Consider the following 15019-nt stretch of genomic DNA (forward strand, 5'->3'; position numbering starts at 1 on the left):
TAACAGTAGATTTTTCACAGCCAATGAGGATCATTAATGCAAATGTTCTCCTTTCTATGACCACCAGGCTGAATAATCAACGTCGCGAACAAGGAGGAATAATCGCACCATCCTACATATCTGAGAGCTTGGCTGTCCCCCATCCTACCGGGGGAGCGGGTACCATCAAGACGAGATCCCTGACCTGGGATGGAGAGTGCTGAGAGGTCCTGTCTGATTGGTGGACATTGTGTCTGTCAGACCAACCACACAGCCTGAAACAAGTCACCTGGGCTGTGGAAGAACCCCACCGCGTGCCGCTCATTCCACGGTGAACCATGTCGAGGCCCGGGGGAATCCAATGGCTGCTGGTCGCCTGTGGCCCCAGCTGCGTGAGGTTGAACATGAAGCTGCTCTTCGTGACGGCCTTCCTGGTCGCCAGACTCGCCATCATCAACGCTCAACAAGCACAATACTCCATCGTCACGACAAACTACGGGAAGCTGAGGGGATTAAAAATGCCGTTGCCCAATGAGATCCTTGGACCCGTGGAGCAGTACCTGGGGATTCCGTACGCCTCCCCGCCCACCGGCGAAAGGAGGTTCCAGCCCCCTGAGCCCCCCATTTCTTGGCCCGGAATTCGAAATGCCACCCAGTTTGCGTCGGTGTGCCCGCAATACCTCGAGGACAGGTTTTTGCTCAACGACATGTTGCCTGTCTGGTTTACCGCCAATTTGGATACGGTGGTAACTTATGTACAGGACCAAAAGGAAGACTGCCTGTACTTAAACATCTACGTTCCTACAGAGGACGGTAGGTCACAAGATTAAAATGCAAGCCTCTTTCTCCAAATTCCCTGTGTCTCTTTTCCTGTGCTTGTAGGTTCACTGCTGATTGGACGCAGCTAAGAAAATGCATTCTGTTCAATCTGCAAGAAAGTTTGAGAAATGGCTATGCTGATATCTTGACAGTTAACGGGTTTTGAATGTTTTAGTAGTTGTATTGAGTACGTAACTGTGTCTTTACCCCCTGCATTATTCAGTGAATTTGTCCAGCATGAGTAGGGCATGTGCAGATCTTCCAAGACCTCAGTAGCATAGGAGAAAATCAGCTGAAAAAGTGCAACAAAATAGATCCTGCGCAATTAACATAGTTTACCCTGGCATGTGATGAAGACGGCATGATCTGCAGATATTTGAAATGCTGGATTGCTTATTGATTTTCTGTACTGCAGAATCCCTGTATGATTGATTGAGCAATCTTAGGCCACAGATGAATACTGTTGATTTAGTGAGATGCAGTAAACCAGCAGAATTTGAATACAACCCCAGCATAAACTATGCAGCACAAGGAAGAAAATCTCATGAAATCCTAGATCAAAAACATGTGTGTGAACATTGTGAAATAGAATGCATAGTTTCTTCAGTAAGTAGAGTTTTTCCTGGCATGAAAAGAGTCTTTGGTGCTCTCTGTCATTGGGCCAGGGTTAATTTCGGTACCCACCCCACCCAGTCCACAATAATGTTTTTAGCAGAAAATATTAAAAATGACGTCATTCAGTGAAACATTTTTTTAGCTGGATGACATTTCAAATCAGTGGGATGACAGCTGGATGACTATTGCTGGATGATAGTCTAAAGTTTTTATTGTTATACTATATATATATATATATATATATATATATATATATATATATATATATATATATATATATATATACTACATTATCAGGTGTTTATTACACTTATTTTTTTTAACTTTTTGCTGCTGTATCCCATCTGCTTCAAGGTATCAACATCTTGTGTGTTCAGAGATGCTCTTCAGTATACCACTGTTGTAACGTGGTTATTTGAGTTACAGTCACCTTCCTGTCAGCTTGAACCAGTCTGGCCATTCTCCTCTGACCTCTGTGATTAACAAGGTGTTTGTGCTCCAGAACTGCTGCTCACTGGATGTTTTTTTTTTTTTGCACCATTCTCTATAAACCCTAGAGACTGCTGTGTGTAAAAGTCCTGAGAGAACAGCGGTTTCTGAGATACTCAAACCTCCCCATCTGGCACCAATAATAATTCCATGGTTAAGATATTTCTTCCCTTCTGATGTTTGGTCTGAACAACAACTGAACATATTCACCATGTCTGCATTATTTTATGCATTTATATATGGATGTGAAGAGGAGAATGTCAGCTTTCTTGTGGTTTCACTCATGCCAAATTTCTGCTGATCGATTCGATTCCACTTCTGATCATATTTTTTGACTCAATTTTTCAGCTTGTGACGCAATCACAAAATTTTGTGGCACAATATTTTCACATGGTATCGCATATTTAAGCTATTATTTTAACACATTGTGTAGTGGTTGAGTGGTTCTCAACCTTTTTGTCCCCACCACTGGAGGCATGATAACCTGTCTAACTGCCATCATCACGACTCCATCGGTACCTATTGCAATGCCTTTGTCATCATTTTTATTTTGACTATTTATTATTATTAATTTACAATTATTTCTGCCCTATGTATCGTAATTTCTTTGAATTTGTGTGGATTCTCTAGATTACAGATGGAACCTATAATATGGCTATTAAATATTTCCACCTCACACAGATACATTGCAATTTAATTCATTTTAAATATTTCCACATAACACAGTTAGAGACATTGCAAGTTAATTCATATGATATAAGGTAATAGACTATCAAACAAGGATTGTTGCTCAGCACTGATTGATTAATTCATTAATTCATCTCAGTCAGACAACTCACGATGAATTAAGCAATATTTATCAAGATTTACGGTAAATGCAAACTCTGCCTCTTATCACTCCCTGTGTAAGGCCTGCTGAAACAGGGAGTGGCTACAAACCCTTGTCTGCCCAAACTAGCTCCGCTGGCTTCACATCATTAATCTGTTAGGGAATTCATTTTGTTTCATATGAATTGATAGACACAGGCATCCCACCTCTCCTGGAATTTATCACCTGCTGCCTGATACCTGGTTAGACATCTCCTCCAAATCAGCAGTCTGCACCACACATGGAAGTGAAGGCATTTGCATTATTCAGTTGAAAATTGATGAACTGTAGCAAATTAAGGTAGCAAAAAGTGCGGGGGAATCCCCCAGGTCTGGTCATTCGCGGGGGGAAGGAAAGATGAAAGAGCAAATAATTTAAAAAAAAACTGTAGTGCACCAGTGACCTTAAAACAATGTACACGCACCACCAATACAAATACAACCATTTAGTTAAGTCTGGAGCTGTGTTTCCTTTTCTCCAATTATCAGTAGGCTGCATTTTAATTGTTTTCTTTTTTTCCATTTTGTGTTTGCACATTTTGCATTGGTACATGGCAAAGATTTCTCTATGCAGGAAAAACTCTGAGTAACATTTGACAATTGACATCGTGGTGCATGGTCATTGTTTGTGAAACATGGTGGACAAGCAACGATTTTTCTCTGAGCCTACAAAGAATTCTACACATGCCTTAGACTGCACAAAACATCTGGCATTCCACTAAATGGTTTTGTTATTTGTGATTTTTTTTATCAGTTAAAACAAGATAAAAAAAATAAGAAATATGTATTTGCTGCTTGGAAGAGTAAAAAAAAACTGTTTGAAACAACAGCAATTTTATCCATTTTATACCATGCTGTTTACTCCTGGTTGGTGTGGAACAGGGCTGCCCGACGATGTTCTTGGAGATCCAGAGCTAAAGATAGATTTTTGTTTTTTTGGGGGGGATTTCAAAGGTTTGGGTGATGGAATCAGGGATGAGTGGAGACAGAAGGTGGAGTAAAATACTTTTTTATTTTTTTTTATTTTATTTATGCCATTTCACTTTATGTATAAGAGTAGAAAATGTGTATTTACCTACTAATTATTTGCAAAGAAGTAGCCTGATTTCAGGACACCTATCAGCTGTCAGCTGCCAGGGAATTGTGCTGTTGATAATGCTTTAGAGAACCATGAGAGCTCTGCTGCACATATCCTTTTTTAAAATCTGCGTTAACCTCCTAAGACCTGGCGTACACATGCGTGGACTCCACATTTTGGGCTGTACAACCATAATACTTAATTCTCAAGACAGAGAGTCCACATATGTGGACATCATTTTTCTCAAAAACTACATCATGTCAAAAGATGATGCTTAGTTTTTATACTTATCAGGTCCCAATAAGCCCAAATAGCAAAGAGAAATTAAAAATGCATACCAAAAAAGAGTGCGGGTCTTCGGAGGTTAAAGCATGTGCGACTAGCATGGATGTTTTGAAACACCGACAGTGGCATGTACATCGCATATCAAGTAGCAAATTTCTTTGCCATTGAAAACGAATCACATATAGACTTAGCCATTTTGATTGAAACTTGTTTTTCTTGCTACTTGCATCATTTTCGTTCGGTTAGCTAGTTGCTTTCCGAACCTATGCTTGCCTCTGCTGGCTCCCTGTCAATGTCAAACTTAGTTTTTTTTATGGAAATCATTTGTAACATCGCAAACTTAACAAGATTACCATTTCCAGGAAATGTTTACATTTACTAGCTCCAGGTATTCCACCTGCAGGCTGTTAGAAAACAATCATTACTAGCCTATAATGCCAGCTCTAGCAATTACAGCACAACAGTCCATTGAGACTTGATATGTCAAGACCCAGAGCTATGACAACATGATTTGATTAATTGATTATGACAGAAATACTGCTCTAATTGAATAATCTGTTTTCACCTCAAAGTGCGCCGGATTGATGCATTCAGTTGTTAAATCTGTTCACTTTTTTCCCACAGGGGAGCATGCCCCCCAGACCCACTTAGAGTTCACTAACCATAGTACCGGCAATCATTTCAACTTACTTTCACCACTGGCTACGTGACACAAGCATTTCTGGACAAATGTTCCTTCCCAATAAGTATTCTTTTGAATTTTAATTTTTACCAACGCTTTGGGGGGTATTTCACAAAGGGGGTAAACACCCGGAGGGTATTTCACGAAGCAGGATAACTGAGTTAGCTGGATAACTGCATTGGAACTGTTCCGAAACTGCACTAAAACCTGGAACCCTCCCAAATCTGGAACTCAGCTAAATCAGTAATTCTGCTTTGTGAAATACCCCCCAGGTGTTCAAGGCATTGGTATAACTTAATGTTGACTAAAGAAAATGATACTTACAGGGAAGTGAAATTTGTGTTGAAATCCCCCTGGTTTTCAATAGAAGCTTGACTTACTTTCATCTGAAAATGGTCATATTGGTAATAATGTGTCTGTGTTTGACTTTAGTATGTCCCTGGATATTGGACAATTGTTGTTTTCTTCAAAATAATTTATAGGTTTTTGTAAAGCTGATCACTAACCAACCTGCCAACAATTTTTAGGCCTCATTAAAAACAGTGGATTCATCGTAGTCCCAACTATAGTAACATGTAGTTGGAATGGAATTAAAATGAAGGTCTTTGGTGATATACAGTAGTTTGCACAGATTACCATTAGAGTTACTAACGCAAACTGGTAATGATGCACTCGTCATAAAACCACTGCTATTACAAAAAGATACATTATCATCCATGATGTAGCTAGGTCAATATGCAGTGCAGTGCCAAGAGTAGATCTCTTGTTTGTGAGCCTTGGGATTAAACTCCAGATGGAGCACTAATGTTCAAACCTGAACAATTGCTCAAGCACAAATCCTGCATTATGAAAGGTTTACAGCATGTGTGTCATGTAAAATTAAAAACTATAAGCTGCTGAGCATTCATGGTGTTTTCCATTCAGGCAAGGCATGATTTTCTACAGTCAGTTAATGGGACATATCTTTATTTGTTCATTTCTATGAACTGTGAAAAATATGGTTCCATGGAAACCATATTTTATCTGTGAACGTGGGCAGTGGAGTGAGTGCTGAATTGAAGTGGCTCGTGGTGCCTGATGTTCTTATTTCAATGGAGATGTACCTGGCTCCATGTTTATGTAGGACACATATGTAACATGAATAACAGTCTTATCTCTTCCTCATATTTCCCCCACCCCCTATAACCACAAGCAATTCATTAACTACCACTGCCTGTTTGTCATAGCAGCACCAACCACATATAAAGAATAAAACGTGGTAACAAAGTGAGCTTCAGATGTTGGAATTTATGTACAGATAACTATAATACGATTGTGAAGGTACACAATGTATGCACACATACACCATTATTTCTTCCTCACACATGCAAAGAACAGGCAGTTATTCAGCTCTGCATATTTGCTTTATTATTATTATTATTATTATTATTATTATTATTATTAATATTATTATTATGAGTATAGCCAGAAACACACTGTTTGTTTATATTTTACTTATTTCTTCACAGGGAAATGGGGTGTAATAGGTCCCCAGAGGTTGACACTCTCTGAATTGTTCAGCTTACTGCAGAAATGGCAATTTCCCTTATTATAAATTAATCAGAAAAATGTGTGGCCTAGGGGGATGTTCACAGCAAGAAGAAAATAACACAGCCAGCAGTCTTCTATTTTGAACGGTAAACATAATCCATTACTTTTCTTACATCTAACAAAAAGGAATGATCGAAAACAGACACAATTAATCAAAGCGTGTTACCTCCAATTTACAGCTGATGGTAATAGTCTGGTATTTTTCAACAAACAAATTTAGCCAACATTTTAGTTTCGGTTCGGTCATATAGAGCCTTTTCAAAATTGTGAATCGACGCGGTAAACGGGGTATCATCGCACAGCTAATGAATTATCCATGTTGTTTATTTTGGCACCCTTAATAAAAATGCAAAAAGAGAAAGGGTGCATATAATAAACAACATGAATATCTATATGTTATGTTCAAACATGGGAAATATACTATATGCTCATATTTCAATACTCATGTTTCAATGTTTTTTATTTAGTGATCTCATTTTGTCTGAAAACCAAAGGGGCCAAAATATTGGCAATTATTGCACATACAATAAAATTGGCAGTACAATTTGACTTTAATTTAGTTTATATCAGTCTAAAGGAATTATAGTGTGCCATCACTTCCTGTTTCACTAGAGTACAAAAATTAAGAAACAAGCATGCAAAATACCTTCTACCATAAGCATGGGAAAATCCAAAGAACTGCCAATTCAGGAGACACAAATGGTAATTGACCATCACAAGTCAGGTAATGGGCACGAAAACATACATTACATTAATTGCATTAATGGCATTTGGCAGACGCTCTTATCCAGAGTATCCAGAATGATGTACAGCAAAAATACATAAATGGTAAAACATACCACTTTGCACTGGGCAATAGTAGGGCAATAATAAAAAAAGGCATGACACATATGGAATGGTTGCAAACTTGCCAGGAAGAGGACACAAGTGCACACTATCCCCACAGATGATAAGGAAGATAGTGAGGGAGGCCATGAGTAACCCAAGGATTACAGTTTAAGAATTGCAGAGATCGGTTGTGTCTTCGGGTCACCAAGTCAAAGAATATACATGAAATACCACCCCCAAAACTTGCACAAATTTGCTGTTCTCTTTTGGAGTGTACACTTGGAGTGTATGTGCACACATTGAAATTCAGCCCACGCTCTTGAGAACATGTTTGAGTTCTGGCTCAAACTACCCTGCTTTCTCTCTGATGTTCACTAAAAACACTACCAAAAGTCCTAAACCAATGAGAGTAGGCTGTAGGTTTGACCAATGAAATTGTTAGGCCTACTGCTCCCCAACATTCAGGTTCTGGAAGTATTATTTTTTTTTCCTGTTCAACATTTCCATTGGAAGTTTTACATCTATTTGATTCGTAATCTTACACAATTATTGTATCTAGATCATGAAGAACCATGCAGCACTGCACAATACATCTGATTACCTGTGATACAAAACCTTCCCAAAAAGATTTGTATTGACAATCACAGTCCACAAAAGCACATACATAAAAGTCATTTTCTGCCAATAGCACTTCCACTGAATCCATCCTGTGAGACAGGAGACAAACAAAGGCACGCCAGACTGTTGGTGGACATGTTAGGTCTCACATTGTGTGCAGGACACAGCGGTTTTTCCCAGCGAGCACACCCCCCGCCACACTGCTGTCAGACATTGACAGACTGTTTACATCCCATGGGATTCTCCAGTCCTCAATCTGATGTTATCACTCTGCATGTTGGTAGGATGCGCTAAGATTTTGCAGTTGCAAAAGTGTTACTTTGTAGCACCAAATCGAGAATGGTTTCACAGCTGTCAGCTGTGATGCACTGTGGAAATTCCATCACCCAATGTAGATGTGAGTTACAGCCTTAAGTTACTGCACCTACAGCACCTACCTACAGTTTTTCCTAGCATTTTTCAATAGGCTATTGTTAAAATGTGTATGCCTGTACAAATAACAATGTAGGCTACATTAAGCTTCACAGTTATTTCAGGCCCCTGCGACTACCTATCCTTACTAATCAATATATCCCAATCACATCGTGTTTATTTGGCCTGTTTAGTAATATCTGGGGCAATGTAACCAGGAGTGTAGTGATCATCAGATGATAATTTTCACGATTTTCGATTCCAAGAAGTAAAACATAAATTGGGAAAAAATAAGATTATAGGTAATTGGTCTTTAGATATAAACAACCAGTATATCTCCTCTTAAATTGTTGTGACAATGGTTCTTTATCAGCAACAATACTTTTAATTTGTCTGAGTTCACGGTTTATGGGTGGGGTTAAAAAAAATGTATGGTCTGGTCTAAAGAAGCACATGGCAAGCCAACTGAAGAACTATCTGTCACTTAGAATAATAAGAGTGCTATACTAATACTAGGCTGGTAAAAACTTGCAGGACTGTTTTAGATTTTGTATACATTGTGCTTGCATTTTTTGGCAGTGATGTGTGTGTATCTTGTTGTTTTAAATCAAAAAGGTAGTTTTTTTTAAATCACTGTCCCATTTTAACTGAATGTGTTAGGACAGTAGGACAGTGTATTCAGGTAACTGGGACTTCCATTTAAGTTTGGAAAATTACATTTGAACCTTAATTTTATAAAATTATGTGGCAATTATGATGCATACAAATTATTCTGATCTGGGATTCGGGTTTTAGCTTATTTTGGCTATATATATATAGCTTATATTGTTGCTGCTATTGCAGGGCCTGGTTCCACTAGTCCTGCAGAGAGGAACATGGGATATTTCAGATATGAAGCTTTCATATTCAAGATTGCATGTAGAAGCAGCTCGGACACACACACAGACACACACAATGTGTTGGACTGAAACACATTTTAATTAATAATACTATATACAGTATACAGTATATACAGTGGGCAGTGGCAGCCTTGATAAATTATGGTGCTTGATTCGTGCCAAAAAGACGTATGAGAGATTGAGGGTAGCTACTCAAGTATCGTGGTAAGCCAATGATACAGTGACTGATTAGCCTACCTGCCTAGACTAGCTACCCACCTCCTAGACTAGCAAACCACTCGCCTAGACTAACGACCCACCTAGCCTAGCCTCCTAGGCTGGATACTCCCTATCCTAGGCTAGCAGGCTAGCAATCTAGCCTCCTAGGCTGGCTACTCTCTATCCTAGGCTAGCAATCTAGCCTCCTAGGCTGGCTACTCTCTATCCTAGGCTAGTAATCTAGCCTCCTAGGCTGGCTACTCTCCATCCTAGGCTAGCAATCTAGCCTCCTAGGCTGGCTACTCTCTATCCTAGGCTAGCAACCTAGCCTCCTAGGCTGGCTACTTTCTAACCTAGGCTAGCAATCTAGCCTCCTAGGCTGGCTACTCTCTATCCTAGGCTAGGTGGGTCGTTAGTCTAGGCGAGTGGTTTGCTAGTCTAGGCAGGTGGGTTGCCAGCCTTGTAGTGCCAGTAGCCAGGTGCTTGCACAGTCTCTTATTGGCTACTGTCGGCTCATCAGTTGCCGATGCTGGCTAATCACTCGCCGCAGTCGCTATATCATTGGTTTACCCCTGGCCTCTGGTTTGATCTGAGCACAGCGCTCTCTTCCAGTCATAACTCCAATGACGTTTGGCAGATTGCTTGGTTGCACCATCAGTGATTTCATATAAACTCAATGACACATCTCAGGCTTAAATGTGTGGCCAGATCTTTCTCTCAAATTTTAATAGGATCTGTGATTTATAAATGCAATTAATTAAATGAATATTGTTATGTTTTTCAAAGGAGAAAAGTTGGACACTTGATCACTTGCAAATACTGTGTAAAATTACTGATGAGAGCATTTTCTTCTGGCATTTGAAGAGCCACAGGGGCTGCCGGTTTCTGGTGTCACCTCAATTAAAGCAACTAATTGCACAGTGAATGCACCCTACCTGGGTATGCTAGTTATCCGTGGGCTGATGGTATTAAGGTGAAAATATACCCTGCAATCCTACAGCTGTTTAAGTTTAAGAGTCAATAATGCTGGACAAGATGGTAAAAGTCCCTAAGAATAACATGGCAGATAAGGGCCCTGTAAAATAGTCTAATGTAATGACAATCTTGTACTGGATTAGTAATGAGCACACTTGCAGTGTCACGTTGCCCTTCGGGCATGAAAGCAGCACTTTTATTGTTTATCCTGGAAAAACAATTGTACTGCAAAACAATGTTGTTTGAATCCTGATTCTTCAGCAAGATTATATTTTCTGAACATATTTACCACACATAGTGTAATGTTTTGTGTACCTCAGATATACTCCCCCCCATATGTACAAAATATGTATTCTATATATGTGATGACTTTTTTTATGAAACCCAACGATTTTTCATGTTTTAAAAAAAAAACATTTTTGACAAGCTGCTGTTTTTGAAATCTGTACCTCCCTCTACCTTTCTCCTGTTGACCATAGGGGCCAATTCAAAGAATCAAGGCGCAGATATAACCAGTAATGATGATGACGAAGATGAAGGTATTTTTTTTGTTTTTGTTTTTTTAAGAAAACAAAAAGCTTGAACCGCGTGCATGAGAAACCTTGACTTTTTTTGTGAATTGATTTCCCCTTTCCTCCCCTTGAAGTGCACAGTTGCATGCACCTCTTGGGCTCATTATTTTTCCAAATTACTTTCTCCTGGAGATTAGCTTATAGATTAAAAAATAAACTTCTCCAGGCAGGTTTTTTAAGGCTTGAAAACTAAAATATGTATATCATATACAATTTATTTGTCTCTTTCCTTCACTGTAAAGGGAAAATATACACTGAAACTGCATGTGATCTGTTCATCTCCACTTGCTGATGGGAACATTTTGAATTAATGGTGCCTTAATTATTTTTACATTGCTTGGTGAAGCATGAACACTAACCCTTCCTCCCACGTCTAAATATTTTGATCTGTTCAACATTTGGAACGTACACATATGTTATACTTTTGACTTATATGATTAGCTTGCCTCTTAAATGAGGGCTCTTTTATTGATTACCTGTGCCAGGATTGTCAAATTATTTCATTAAACTAAGCACTGACTCTAAGACTCGGTCAGTTGTACATTGAAAATGTACTGTCGATGTCCAAGTTAACATTTAGATATGTATTTAAAAGCGCAAAGTCCCATGAAAGACAATAACTACTGTGTGAAGCTATACTTGTTTTTTTCCACTGTAGGTTGTTTTACAGCGACTTCCAAAATATTTGTTGCACTTATTTTATAACTGATCACGTAATAACTAAGGCACATAAACAATCTGTTGTGTTAAAAAATGCTGTGATATCAGCCCACATTCAGTGAAACCGCTATGCAAATTGTCTTAAAATGCATTAAGTTTTACTGTTGTCCCGGTGAGAATGCTGTTGTCACTGAAAATAGATAACGTGCCATTTGAGAAGTGCCATTGTAACAGTCTGCTTGCTCGGATGGAAATCAGAGGTACATGTTTAGTTTACATTAGCATTGCTGGGCTTTATCCAGGCATTTTCTACTTCTGAATTACAGTAAAAAAACTGATTGCCTTTTTTGTCCAATAAGAGTATCTGGTATTGACTTGTCTGATCATGCATTTCTGTCAAAAAAAAGGCAATGTACGAGTGCTTTTTTTATTACTGTATGTAATTTTGCGATCTCTGAACTTGAAACTGAAATGGTAAAATACATGTTTTATGATATTGGGACTTGGTGAAACAAAACTGAAGTTGCCATTTTTAGCAGTCTTTCTACCATTGCTTGGATGACCCTTGTAGTCAACCTATAGGGAAATACTGAAACATTCCCTCTGGATGTGTTATAATATAGCAATGCTATGATATGGGACTTTCGAAAGCAAAACTGAAGCGACCATTTTTTGTCTTTCCACATGTTGAACTGCACTCATCTGTATACAACCATTCTTCTTAAGTTGTTGCTCTATAACATTGCAGTATGTTCTTATGATGTGGAAATGTCATTTAACCGATCACTGAGGAACAAATACATCACTTTTTATTTTATTTTTTTAAAAGCTCATATTATATCACTACAATTATTTATCCTTGGTATATACTATGATCATGTGCAATCATTTCACACTCAGTACTATGGTGTTTTAAAATTCCTGGATGAAGCCCATGTTTTCAGGATTTGAAACCATTAACATACAAACAGTAGCACATATAGTAGTACACGGGCGTAGCAGCATAGAAAATCCATAGTGCGTTAGATGAGTCTCACTATGATAAATGCTTATTTTATGGAATCCGAGCACTGTGCACACAATGATTGCCTGATTGTCCACAGGGCTGAATAATTATCAAATGTCCCACAATTTATACATAAGCAATAGAAAGCAATATTTCCTGCATCACCGCCACACTACTTTTCCCAAAATAATCTTTTGTTAACACTCCAGAGCAGACATTTTCTGTATGTGTGTGTGTGACTCTCCATTAACCTGTTATCCCGGCAGCATGGTTTGTTCCAGAATAATGTTGCAGCAACTTCATCCACACTGCAGCAGAGCGTTCCTGTGAACAGAACGCGAAATGAGTTTGGCGTATGGGGCATCGTGTACTGCATGTACATTAACTTTCATCTGCATCTCTGAAACTAATATCTAACCCTGAAACAAATCGAGCTGCTGGTCCCCCTACACAGTGCTAGCATGTATGCTGCTGAGTTCAGTGTGCCAATGATTAATGTCTGCTACTGCCAATATATTGACCAAAAGAAAACCTAGTGTATTTAGCCTATGTACTACAGGACCAAAACAAGCTGGGAAAATGTATACATTTTTCCTACACAGTTCAATTTCTGCAGGGAAAGCCAGATTAAGTTATCAATGCTATTTCATGTTACTTTGATGTTTCATTTGACAATAAATTGCCTGAACTCAGTGCAGTCATACTATTACATGTATGACATGCAGCTCATTTCAGCAAAGCTCTGTTCTGTTAGGGGATCCAGCAGTTCCACACTTGCACAGTGTTTCTGACGCATTCTCTGAACTTTCAACGTAATTCAGCTGTTAAATTAAAACGGGAATCTTAGCATGGAGAGAGCAATTGGCGCTAATGTGTAAATGTGATTGAACCACGAGTTTGTGTAACCGCAATCTTTCAGAGAAGGCTAAGCTAACGAGGTGTTCTGCGGAACCGAGAGTGGTGCATTCTGAGGTGCCTTTGTGCCACGGGGAGTCTGATTCAAGAGAAGAAAGGCTGCCTTTCTCAGAGTCGCACAAACCCCCGTAATGACTCGGGGCACCGAGGGACAGCTGTGAAATATATGTATTTACGTCCAGACGCGCGCTCGCTAACAGTGGCAGAGATTGATAACCTCTCTCAGCGGTTTTCTCAGGAAAAGTTAACGGCTGGTCTTGATGGGAGCGAACGCCCTGCCGTAAGGGCTGTCCGTTTGCTGCAGGGATTACCGTCATGTGACTAAAATGCACCGAGGGCCGGCTTCCTCGAAACAGCCACTAGCAGATGCAAGAGAAACCAATAATCAGAGTGCAGTGGGGGCGTCCGCTGAATCACAATTTCACAGGGCCCCGAGCGAGCTACGCCACTAACCTGCTGCAGTACAGCAGCTACAGAAGCAGTCTTACGCTGTCGAAAAACACACCGTCAGAGCATTTCCTATAGTAAACACTACTGCATCACAAATGCAGCTGATTACCAAGATGATGTTCGATGGTAGATGACATTGTAATCATTTACCATGCTGTATTAATGAAGCAATCAAAGTAGCAGGTACAACAGTACAATAATTCTGGATTAGAACACGTTGAGTCATATCGTATATACTTACCCTGCATTATATTAATATCATATAATAGTATAATCATTTTTTCATGATTTCTAATTTAGATATCTGCCTCAAGCAATGATGTTTTGACTTATTCTGTGTACTTCTGTGTATATTAGTTCACAGATTGGCTTTTGTTGAGTACAGTTTAGCAGAATATTGATTTAGCGAAAATGCAAGTTGCACATCTTTATTGCTCTTTCATGCTAATTTGCCCGTCTTAATTTATGATCACCTTGTACACATGAAGTAATCAGCAAAACTATTCAGAGCAAGAGTGGCCCACCATACTAAGTGTTTGGAAAGCAGTCTCTGTTCAATTTTATTGCATTGTAAATTGTGCTTTCGCCACGTGCTTATAGAGATGTATTAGTGGTTGTCAGTGTATGCATATGCCTCTCTACCACTCTAGCTTTGAAAGGTTTTGATAATTACTGCTGATCATCATAAGCTACGTTGGTTTCAATCTTAGCAACCTGTATACAAGGTCCAGACAAAAAAAAAAAAAATGAATGCACTTTTGTTTCTTGCCATGAAAATGTATGCTGTTACAATATGCTGCTGAATTGAGTTTTGTTGTTTGAAAAATTGTTGTTTAGAAAATGTTGTTTGTGAAATTCTGGTATCAACAAGCATAAATCATATTTGACATTAACTGACTTGGGCTTGAATTCAATCAAAATTGACTTAATGAATTCAAGGCTTGGTCTACCAGCCAATTTCTCTGGTTCAAACTATAACAACCCTTTGTGTGGAACAAAATATGAGAAAAATGTGTCACTGATAAAAGGGGTAAGTGGTAAATATATTAGTGTGATCTAAAATGTTTAAATGTTTGTGTTGAC

At 38.9% G+C, this 15019-nt stretch overlaps 1 protein-coding gene across 1 annotated transcript in view; it reads left to right on the forward strand.

Moving 5' to 3' along the window:
- The first annotated feature begins 317 nt into the window (after window positions 1–317).
- LOC133124153 (neuroligin-4, X-linked-like) overlaps window positions 318–15019 on the forward strand; it is a 72705-nt gene continuing 58003 nt past the window's right edge. Inside the window, exon 1 of the mRNA XM_061235102.1 lies at window positions 318–792. Within this exon, the coding sequence (XP_061091086.1) occupies window positions 318–792 (475 nt within the window). The remainder of the gene's footprint in view (window positions 793–15019) is intronic.

This window comes from Conger conger, chromosome 3 (genome assembly GCF_963514075.1).
Source record: "Conger conger chromosome 3, fConCon1.1, whole genome shotgun sequence".
NCBI classification, from domain to species: Eukaryota; Metazoa; Chordata; class Actinopteri; order Anguilliformes; family Congridae; genus Conger; species Conger conger.